Below are 12160 nucleotides of genomic sequence, written 5' to 3'. Positions count from 1 at the left end.
GAAAGAAAAAATTTCATACACTATGCTTTTTTCATGAGTCCTTCCTTAGGATGTAACAAAGTGACAACCAACCATTTAAATATTATTTATGACAAATATCAAGCAATAAAAGTAGAGAGTTTTCAAATCACACTTAATACCATCCTTTAATGCCCATATTTGTTTCTAATGCCTAAGATCCAGAAAATGGTTTGCTCCACGGAGCAGTGAAACGAGGAACTGGCCAGTGGGTCCACCTCAGTTTTAACCCTAAGAAAAACACCCCCCCACAAATGCATGAAGAGTAAGAGGAACCGCCAGCCACAAACTGCATATTGGCAGGTCCCAATAACAGGAAAATTGTGCCCTAGTTTAGCATGAAAGAAGAGGAACCTTGGTGACTGGAACAATAGCTCAGCGGGTAGGGTGTTTGCCTTGCACACGTCTGACCCAGGTTTGATTCCCAGCATCCCATATGGTACCCTGAGCACCGCCAGGGGTGATTCCTGAGTGCAGAGCCAGGAGTGACCCCTGTGCATCGCCAGGTGTGACCCAAAAAGAAAAAAAAATTTTAGGGGGAAAAAAAAAAGAAAGAGGAACTAACTGTCTTTATGACAAGATCCCCAGAACCTTCTACTGTGAAAGAATTTAAGATAGCATTATAAAATCAACAAACAAAATTTAAGATAATGTTATAAAATCAACAAGAATCAGAAGAGTTGTTGAAAAATCTTTATCTTTAGTAAAGGTCCAAACCAGGTGTAGAAAAGGCAACAAAATCAACTTGATGCCACTGGCCCTTGCCATTCCTGCCAGCCAGGAGGACAGGGACTTCCTGCAGCTGCCCTCCCAGGGACACAGCTGCCCCAGCTTTGACAGCAGTAAACACTGACGAACATTCAACTTCTCCACTTGCAAAGCTGTGCCACTGTTGCCCTTCATCCTTTTCAGGATCAAGGTGCAAAACTCCCTTGCGTGTTGTTAACTTAGGTCTAGAAATAAGGCAACGGACGTCTGCAGTATGGTGTGTAAGAAAAAAAAAATCCCAAAAAACGAAACATAGTATTTTAAGAGGTTATTTGAACAAAATTTCCTGAAGATTGGGCAGCAGCAAACTGGATGGCTCAGGAACACTCCTTTGAATGTGGACGCGGGTGGGGAGTGGAGAATGACTAGTACCTGGAAGTGCAGGAACCAAGTGACACTTTAGCTTCAATCCTAGTTGTAAGTCTGTGTGATTGGTTATTCTCAGGTTTTGCTCCCCGCCCCACAGCACTTACAGGCTGAGCTTTTGGTTTCTGTGTCTTGGCTGTCTTGACGTTAGTATCACCTCCATCCCATGACCTCCTTGTTTCATTTTTTTTAATTACCTACAATAAAGTATCTGTATTAAATGTATGCAAACATGTGGCCCCAAAGGGGCTTCATTAGAAAAGAGTTCCAGCAGGAAGACTGGTCTCCATTTTGGAAGATAAGAGCAAGTCTCCCGCTTTCTTTTCCTCATTTTTTTTCTTCTTTTTGGGTCACACCTGGCGATGCACAGGGGTTACTCCTGGCTTTGCACTCAGGAATTACTCCTGGCGGTGCCCAGGGAACTATACGGGATGCTGGGAATCGAACCCGGGTCGGCCACGTGCAAGGCAAATGCCCTACCCTTTGGACTATTGCTCCAGCCCCTCCCGCATTTTTCTAAATGAGAGAAAGCAGTAACCAAAGGTGGTCCTGGGCCCTAGTCCATTCACAAGCAACTTAGTAGCTCTAGAAGAGACTGGATTTTAGCTTCACTCCCCAGGTGCAGAAACCAATTTGGGCATCTTCCTCTTGAGCACAGATGAGACCCTAAGACCATCTACAGTTTCCTCGGAGCCGCTGCTGCAGCCTGTGGGCACAGCACTGATCGTGGTCATTCTTGGCCGGAGGAACAGAAATTGCTGAAACTCGATGCCTCCTGCCATGGTTTAGAGAATCTTGAGGAGCGAAAGACAGGAAGCTGGTGGAGTTGCTGCCCAAGGCGGGCACTGGGGTCAGAAGCTTGTGGGAACATCTGCATAGTGCCTTCCACCCTCCTTCAGTGTTCCTTCTCGCTCTGTCCCCAAGGTGGGCCCCTTTCTCTACTGGCACCTCCTCCTTACCCTGCTCCCTCTTCACCTCCCACACAGCTCAGCGCTCTCAGAAGGGCTGTCCAATTTCTGCACTTGCTGGGAGAAGCTGGTAAAACTATGTTCCGCCTCATACACATCCGCCATTTTTCACCACAAGTGTAAATCAAGAGCAAGATTTCCATGTGCAGCACATAATAACCATTGACATTCGTAAATAACAATAGCCACCACATGGACTCCTAATTCCAGTTCCATAGTGCTTTGCTTTCCCGCTTATATTGACATCCATGAAAGAGCTATTTTCATTGAATTTATTTTTCAGAGCCATTTGAGGCAGTGAGTCCATGAATGACAAGTTGAGGGTCAGTGCAGAGACTATACCACTTGGAGTGGGAGACTTTACCACTCTGTGTAAGGTCATAGAACCATCCTCTCCTCATCAAATCAACTTTCTTCCTCTTCTTCTTTTGCTTTTACAAAACAACTTTATTTCTTAGTCTGTTTGTTATTGGGAAAGTTCCTCTTCCCAGTCGATCTTAGTGGCTGGGTGGTCTGCTCTTTCTAAATAAGGCCAGATGTTCAAAAGGAAGTAACTGCAACTGAAAAGGTTCTGTTTTCCCATTTTTTTGCTGACTGGTAACCCCTTGTGCAAAGACCAACAGCACTTACTGCTCTTGGTGCTTCAAGCCCAAGAATCACTTTCTCAGAGATATTCTGCCAAAATCAATTCAGGGAAGGGGCTCTTGCTTGTTGCACTGCTTTTTTTTTCCATTGACGCTCTCATTTTCCTGACTTCAGAAGAACCTCAATATATTATTAAAAACAACAAGTTGAGAAAGGAAATTTAAGTCACCCATAATCTCATCACTGAGTATCTTAGGCCACTTGCATTTGTGGTTCAGTTTCTTCACTGCCATGGGAAGGTGGCGTGGTTTTCTCTCCACCTTTACAATTAAGAAATCCGATTGTCTTGAGTAAGAATGGCAATTATTTTGCATAGATGCAGGAAGAACTGGGGTAGTAACCCGTAACTTTGGGATTTAGTTCATTAGAGCAAGGTGGCTTTTCCCAGGAAGCATTTGGTCATATTCTCATCCACTGGCCTCCATTTTAGACCAGTCTGCTTTAGTCCACCTAATCCCAGAGGGTCCTTCAAGGTCTCAGAGGATACAGAGTGCCGTCTTGGCTGTTTTCTTCCAGTTTAGATGCTCTCTCTCTCTCTCTCTTTCATACATTGCCCTGTCCAATGTACTTTTTCTGCCCACCCCCTACCCCCGCTTTTTATTGATTCACCGTGAGGTACAGTAACCGAGCTTTCATGTTTGAGCTTCGACGATACAATCATCAAACACCCATCCCTTAACCAGTGCTCATTTTCCACCCCCAAAGCCCCGGGTATTCCCCCCTCCCATTCCACACCTACCCCTGCCTGTGTGGCAGACAATTTACACAATACTCTCTTTCTCTACTTTGGTTACCTTCAATATTTGAGCCTAGTCCCACCACCACTCCTACCTGCCAAAAAGGCAATTCTAGACAATGTGTTTTGTATTGCTTGTTATGGATACAATATAGGGCTGGAGCGATAGCGCAGCAGGTAGGGCGTTTGCCTTGCACACGACTGACCCAGGTTCAATTCCTCCGTCCCTCTCAGAGAGCCCAGCAAGCTACCCGGGGTGTATTTGATATGCCAAAAACAGTAACAACAAATCTCACAATGGCGACATTACTGGTGCCTGCTCGAGCAAATCGATGAACAACAGGACAACAGTGCTACAGTGGGTACATTATAATGTCATGCTGCTGCAAGACTGGCTGTGTGCTCTAGGAGTTCTGAAATTTTAATAATTCAGGTCTGGAGAGATCGCTGCAGTAAGTTGCTCGGGTTCGAGATTCGTTTGTGTGTCTCTGGATCATGGCTGTATGGGAACTTAAGTATACGGTGGCCATGTATGGGCGTATTCTCAGAGTCCCATGGGGCGGGAGGAAGGAGAAGGACTGACTCCTCCCCTGTCCCGTGAGGCCTGGCGTTTCCCACCACCGCCACTTGTACCTGGAACTTTTTGCTGAGTTCTCCTGTCCAGTGTACTTTTTCAACCCTCGCGCTCTCCCACATCATAGTCACAAGGCCTGCCCCAGGTCCATCTGAGGCCTCGGTGGCATCCATATTTTGGAGTGTTAGGATGAAGGCCAATCTTAGGGTAACTGAAGCTTAAGTTAAGCCAGTATCACAAATATCCAGGATTCCATAAAATCCACCTGCAACATCTGAGGTTTGATTTCATCAAACATCAACATTTCATAACTCTATACTTGAGATTCCAAAGTAGACACGTGGCTACTCTGTTGTCCTGTTAATAAATTGGAACCCCTTTACCATGTTTCAGTGAGAAAACCCAATTTCCTGGGTCCATGCAAACAAAGATATTGCCATGAAGTATTAAATTATATAAAGCTGTCAAGAAGAGAAAATCAAGTGCTTCATCTTAACCTTAAGATGAAGTTTACCCATTTGCTAGGAGCCATAGGTCGAAAGAAGTGCTGCTAAAACCTGTAGCGGTAGAACATACAGTTTGGACAACAATAAGATGTTTGTCTGGTTATTTTAGTTCTATGTGATTTCCTCTTAACCGTTAAGTGCCCAATGTCTAAGAAGACACCATTTTTTGAGAGCACTGAAACTTTGTGTTTAATCTTATGGCAAGTCTGAAGCATTAGTCTAAGATCCTTTTTTCATAAACTTTCCCAAATAAAAAAAAGTATTAGGTAATTCCACTGACAGTTTAAAGATTCCCTCGTAATGCGAAAGGATAAGTATATTGAATAGTAGCATAAGATTCATGGCATATCTAGGATTAACCAGAACACATAAGAGTTCTTATCACTGTATCACTGTCATCCCATTGCTCATCGATTTGCTTGAGCGGGCACCAGTAATGTCTTCATTGTGAGACTTGTTGTTACTGTTTTTGGCATATCAAATACGCCACAGGTAGCTTGCCAGGCTCTGCCGTGCGGGTGGGATACTCTCGGTAGCTTGCCGGGCTCTCTAGATGGGTGAAGGAATCGAACCCGGCTTGGCTGCATGTAAGGCGAACACCCTACCCGCTGTGCTATTGCTCCAGCCCATTCGATCATATGGAAGCTGAATTTCTAGTTTTGGGAGGAATGTCCATGTTGTTTTCAAAAAAGGCTAGACCAGTTGGCATTCCCACCAACAATAAATGAGAGTTACTTTCTCCCCACATCCACGCCAGTGTTCTTGTTCTTAGTGACGTGTGCCAGTTTCTGTGGTGTAAGATGGTACCTCGTTGTTGTTTTGGTTTGCATCTCCCTGATGATTAGCGATGTAGAGCATTTTTTCATGTGCCTTTTGGCCGCTTGAATTTCTTTTTTGAGGCAGAGATTTTGGGGGGAGAAACGGGGTTGGCCACACCTGGATGTGCTATTTTTAATTGCCTATCCTGTGGACTGGAGACAAAATTCAACAGGTGAAGTGCATGCTTTACATAGAGTTGGAAGTTCTAAGAGTTCTTATAACTTCCAATTATTTTTAGAATACCCATATTGTTATTCATATAAAGTTGGACATTTCTTTTTATGTGATAGTGCTTCCCATGAACTTTTAACATACAGAACAGGTATTTATACTCTTTATAGTCACCTTTCATAGACTTACACACATACACACACACACACACACACACACACACACACACACGCCCTTATTTTAAAAGTACTCAATGAGGTTCCTGTACTAAATTTAGTACGTTGATTTCCCAAGAGATTTGGAAACTAGTTGCTGTCATTTTTTCTTTTTTTTCCTCATCTTATACACAATCCTCCATTTGTATTTCAGAGTGACCCCTTTCTTTCTTTTTCACCTTCTGCCTGTGCTGGGGCAGATTCTTTGGTAAGTACAGGATAAGAGTTGAGGCTGGACCGGAATTCCAGCAGGAAGACCTAGTATTTTCTAAACTTTTACCACAGCACAATGCTCTGACATCAGGCTATCAAGATGACAGCTGAGATAGCCCATTATTTACTTTCTGCTAAGTTGGTCTAGAAATTTGTTACCAAAAGTCCCAGAGTTCAAATATTCTTAGATGTATGTATGGCATAGCTCTTCAACACCATATGTTGTGGTACCCTTTTCCTTTCATACAGGTTCTTTCTCTCCAGTACTATCTGCATGGTGGTGAACACTTACTGATATTATCCCTTAATGTTTATGTAGAATTTTTACTTGAACAACAAAGGGAAAAAAGAAAACAAAGGAGCAGTGGAGAAAATGAATGCCAAGTACAAAGAATCCTTACTTGAGGTAAGTTTAATTCTGCAGAGTAGCAGAGAGAGAAGGATGTTATGTTATGTATCTACTTTTAAATTATTTGCTTCTCAGAACAGGGGGGACTCTGAGATACACTGAAGTGTTAACTTGGGGGTTTCTTAATCAAATTATTACTAAATAATAGCAATTTAGTTCATTAAGTTGTATCTGAGTTAGTTGTTTAAAAAATAGCATCAAAATTTTTTTTTAAATAGTATGGCTTTTCTTGAAGTTTGTTATTGTGTGGTCATGAAGTCACATAAAAGTCATCACCTGATAACTTCTAGTGATCCATCCATTTTGTTACATATGTTACCTATAGACATAAGACAGAAAGATTTCCAAATATTCAAACTGAATTCTTTTGTTTTGTTTTTGGGCCACACCCAGCATTGCTCAGGGGCCACTGCTGACTCTGCACTTAGGAATTACTCCTAATGGTGCTTGGAGGGCCATCAGGAATAATTTGGGGGCCTAACCCAGGTTGGCCCTGTACAGGACAAAAAGGCAAACACGCTACCCACTGTACTATTTCTCCAGCCCCTAAAGTGAGCCCCTACAGAGATGCTTTTCCAGCAGTAAGGTGTGACAGGAAGTATGAGACTTGGTGTGAGAGCTCTGACACAGTTATAGCTCTGTCTTTTGCTAAGTGTTATTAGGCTAGAGCCTCCATTTCTTGAAGGATATTAAATTTTTGCAGAGAACCATTGGAGTCCAGAATGTCATCAATAATTTTCAGTAACTGATGCTGTTGGGACCTGCTCCAGAAATTCATTGGGCAATTGATCTTTTGAGGAACATAATGAGTTTTCTCATAGTAACACTGCCCCAAAGTCTAAACTGTTGCCTTCCCATGGGACAATGAATCAACCTTTCTTGGACTTCTCTTGAAAATTCAGAAGACCTGGTCATGGACCGCATTCCCACTGGGGGCCAGTGTTCTGCCCCATTCCCAGGTCCCTGCACATGTTCTCTCCCCACCAGGCATCCCACCCCCCAACCAGGACTCCTGGAGCAAACATCACACTCAGAAACCCAAGACAAGTTACAAGTCTGCATCTAGGAAGCAAGTGCATCGAGCACATTTTGCGGGGGGTCCCCCCGCCATGGGGCGAGAGGTTCTGGGTTAACCAGAATCCAGGTTGAATGAGGAGGAGACCAACTACCCAGGTGTCCCTGGTAGCAATGAGACTTGGGTTCCCAGCTCACGTGGCAGTGATGGAGACCCACAGACATGGAAGGGCAGCGAACAGCTTCCATTTGTTACTAATCAACTCTCATACCTCAGCTCTGTACAAGTCAGGGCCTGAGTAAGCCTGGATCTATGCACCTGCCTGAATAGTTCTCATTTTAAAAGCTAAATCTTAGACTTGAAGAAAAACATGGTGGTCACCAAGATGGAAAGGAGAGAGGGAGGGGTAGAACTACACAGAGGAGTTCACTGTCACGGTGTGACTGGCACTAAAGTGATTTAGTGGTGGATGCAGCAAGATATATACACACTTTGAGACATGAAACTTACATCCTATTGTAAGTCAGTGAAAAATTTATAGAATTTTTCATTTGGAGGGGCTGGAGCAATAGCACAGCGGGTATGGCGTTTTCCTTGCACGCGGCCGACCCGGGTTCAAATCCCAGCATCCCATATGGTTCTGTGAGCACCGCCAGGAGTAATTCCTGAGTGCAGAGCCAGGAGTAACCCCTGTGCATCAACAGTTGTGACCCAAAAAGCAAAATAAAAAAGAATTTTTCATTTGGAAAAAAAAATAAAAGCCGTGAGTGAAATAAAAGATTGTGAATGAAAATAACAGAGCTTTATGCTGTGAGCGGGGCCAGGGCTAGGGGTGATCAGCATTAGCATATTTCCTATTTTGCCCCCCCAGTTTTTTCTTTTACATTACATTATTTACTTACAGTCTTTGTATTCAGTAATAATGGTACACAACCTTGTGTAGATTTCAGGCGTATTCTTTCTCACCTCAACAAGTACCTGTGCCACCCCTAATGTCCGTCACCCTCCAGCACCAACAGGTCAGCACTGTCCCCCAACCCTGTTACTGTACTGCCTCGACATTGAGAGCCACTATTATGTTGAAGATATCATTGACAAGAACCACTTATACTGCTAAATTTGAGGAAAACTGTCACAGCAGAGATTATTTCTCCACCCCACAGAGTATACAACTATTTGAGAGATACAAAATAAGTTTGACCATTTGAGCAGAAAATTAGAATAATGATGTAACTTTATTGCATTGCTTTTTCAAAGAAATTTATAGTTCTATGCAAGTTTTGACATTTGAAAATCTCTTCCTAGAAAGTCTACTTTTTCTCTCATATGTTTTGTATCATTGGAATCTTACTTTCAGGAAAGTTTCTGTGGAACATCTGTCATTGTACCAGAACTTGAAGGAGCTCTTTATTTGAAAGAAGATGGAAAGAAGTCTTGGAAAAGGCGCTATTTTCTTTTGCGGGCTTCTGGAATTTATTATGTGCCCAAAGGAAAAACTAAGGTCAGAAAAAATACTGTCTTACAAAAGAAGTTTGTGTTTGAAATTTTAGGAAATTTGGTTTCTTACGAGTGAAACTAGAGGCAATTAAAAATTTTAAATAATTGAATTTAAATTATCTCTTGAAATATCTCTCACTCTGAACATAAGCTTCCCCTGAGACCTTTCTTAAAGGGTTGGTGCATTATTTTTCATCATTTCTTTTATCCCTTACCTGTATCTGGAGTTAAACCAGAAAGTTTGGCCTTCACTGTGAGTCCACAGCACCACCAAATGGCAGCTGTAGAAATTGCAGGCTTCTTCTCAGACGCTTGATCACCCGGCTCTGCGGGTTGAGGTCACGATGAATATCCTGGTTGCACCCCTACAGACATCACATGGAAGATGCTTGGTCCAGGGGAGCAGTGGTCTCTAAGACATGATTCTTAGCCATGATTAGAATCATTAGGCCTCTTAGAAATTATTAGAATAGTTAAAATGAAACCTTAGAAATTACTCTTTCCCTGTTTATCTTGTCAGTCCCACACCAGGAACAGAACAGTTGACGCATAAAGGTTTTATTTTAGAAATGTTACGACTTTGGCATTTGCCTACAAATAAGGCATTTAAATTAGTCAGTCACAAACCACACATTTAGTAATTAAAATTATGAATGTTCAGATCCGAGTTGACATGGGTACATTTTTGCTCACTGCTCCCCTAACATTGGAAGGAAATAACTGGCCAGTAAGATACAGGAGATTCCATGCATAATAGGAACAAAATATAACAGGAAGTGTTCAAAACATATAGGCACATAATATAAAATTTAATAAGGGAAGTGAAAGAGAATGAAATATATAGAAACATATATGCTATGGGCTGGATCGACAGCACAGCAGGTAGGGCATTTGCCTTGCATGCCGCCAAACCAGGTTTGATTCCTCCACCCCTCTCGGAGAGCCCGGCAAGCTATCGAGAGTGTCCCGCCCGCACAGCAGAGTCTGGCAAACTACCCATGACATATTCCATATGCCACAAATAGAAACAGCAAGTCTCACAATGGAGACGTTACTGGTGCCCACTCGAGCAAATTGATGAACAATGGGATGACAGTGATACAGTGATATATGCTATATGCTATATATATATATGTATGTTGCTAGATGAAAACAGACTAATTTTTTTCCAAATTCCTCTATGTATTCAATCCCCCCCTCCCAATTTTAATAGGATCCTTTTGCTTAAAGTACAGAGACCGCTTCTAAAATCAGAGGGGCCAGAGAGATAGTACAGGGAATAAAGCCCTTTCCTTTCATGCAGCTAAACCTGGTTTGATCCCCAGCACCTCAGGCAAGGAGTAAACTCTGAGGTCAACCTGATGTGGCCCAAACTCTCCCACCAAAAAAACTAAACTGTTTTACTACTTATCATGGAAATACAATTAGTGAACTCTCTACTTCCATAAGAATGGTAAAATTAGCCAATTCAAAAATCTAAATTTCATCAGGGTAAGTAACAAAAATGGGTGTTTTTATGCAAAGGGGGCTGGCACACAAATTGGCAGAGCCAAATTAGGGGACAATGTAACAAGATGTTTGCAAATACAAGGGAGTAATGCCCTGTCAGACGTCAGCTCTCTCTTGGGGGGTCTATTCCAGAGAATTGTTTTCTCATACATGAAACAATCCATAGAGAACAATCTCATTCACAGTTAAAGCCATTTCATATATGGGTATATATGCTGACATGTACATACATACATACATACATACATACGTCAATATGCTTACCAAAAACACATTGCGAAGAATACTATCAAACTATTCATTATGGTTCTTCTGGAGAAAAGAGTGGAATTAGGAAAAAAAGGACAATGAGGGAAATTTTTCATTTGCTTCTGTACATTCACTTCTAAAAAATTGCAACAGTCATTTTTGTAATCAAAGAGCTGGAAATCCAGTCACATATACCTCAGAAGGAGAAATATATGCAAACAGTTACATATAAAAATAATATTTGCACACACTGCCCCATTTATTTTTTATTCACTAACCAGATAATGAATTAAGAGAATGTGAGGGGCCCATGGAAAGCATCACAGGATAAATTTGTCATTGAAATGTTACCACACATGGAGATTAGGGTTGCTGTCTGCATTGGGAACATTGTCCATGGTGGAGAGGTTTCTGTTTCCATAGCAACACTTCAGCTCTGAGGAGAAAGCATGATGTTTTTTTCCTCAGGAAGAAGTACATGAAATGTGTGTTCATTTACTGTCATCAAATTCATCTCTCCTGGATGGCAGCTGAATTTTCTGACACACATTGGTCATTCGCTTTGTCTGCATGGCCTCAAAACTGATGTCTCAAGGTCATTCTGTAGCTCGAGGGTCCATGTGATAGAAAGGCAGAAGGATCTATCACTCCATTTCTGGGCCTGTGACTCCCATTTATGCCTCAGGTATATCTTTTGCCTCTTAAAATGCAGGTCTGGCTGGCAGATGATTTTTAAAGTTTCCTGAAATTCAATATTTTTCCCATTAAAAATGGAATCAATAGCCACACCATCAAGAACAACTGAAGAAAATTTTAAACTATCAGCTGTCAAGATTTTGCATTTTATTCCTTCTCTTTCAGACATCTCGAGATTTGGCTTGTTTCATACAGTTTGAAAATGTCAACATTTACTATGGGATTCAGTGTAAAATGAAATATAAGGCACCCACTGACCACTGCTTTGTTCTAAAGGTATGTCATATGAAGCCCAAGATAGAGGTGAAGAAGTCGTTCTTTTTCTTTTTTTTCCATGTGTGTAGGAGGGATGGGGGGGTAATCATCTTTAAATTTTATCAACTAGAAGTTACTTAGATCAAAACAGAAAAATTAAATGGATGCCACAAATTTAAACCCAAATCATTTTGACTGCAGAAGTAGTAAATATTCTATTATTAGAAATTTACTTGCAGGGGGCAGAGCAAAATAGTACAGTGGGGAAGGCTTTTGCCTTGCATACGGTTCAATCCCTGGCATTCCATATGGTCCCCTGAGTACCTACCACCAAGAGTAATTCCTGCATGCAGAGCTAGGAGTAACCCCTGAGCATCTCCAGGTGTGACCCAAAAGGAAAAAAAAGAAAAAGAGAAAGAAATTTACTTGCAAGCATATAGAAGTCATTCTTGAACTCTCATCTTTTACTGTCTAAACCATCAGTGGGTATTTTCTGGCATTTCACCCTCATGCAATCGTCCCTTTGTTCCT

The 12160-nt window shown here is 41.9% G+C and overlaps 1 protein-coding gene across 1 annotated transcript in view; it reads left to right on the top strand.

Annotated features, from left to right (window-relative positions):
- The window catches only part of APBB1IP (amyloid beta precursor protein binding family B member 1 interacting protein), an 81561-nt gene that overhangs the window by 57731 nt on the left and 11670 nt on the right, over positions 1–12160 (top strand). Inside the window, exons 8-10 of the mRNA XM_004605495.2 lie at positions 6319–6405; positions 8781–8924; positions 11540–11650. Of these exons, the coding sequence (XP_004605552.2) occupies positions 6319–6405; positions 8781–8924; positions 11540–11650 (342 nt within the window). The remainder of the gene's footprint in view (positions 1–6318; positions 6406–8780; positions 8925–11539; positions 11651–12160) is intronic.

The sequence above is a fragment of the Sorex araneus genome, chromosome 9 (genome assembly GCF_027595985.1).
Source record: "Sorex araneus isolate mSorAra2 chromosome 9, mSorAra2.pri, whole genome shotgun sequence".
NCBI lineage: Eukaryota > Metazoa > Chordata > Mammalia > Eulipotyphla > Soricidae > Sorex > Sorex araneus.
The sequence above is the reverse complement of the archived record's forward strand: the minus strand, read 5'-3'. Positions and strand labels throughout refer to the sequence as shown.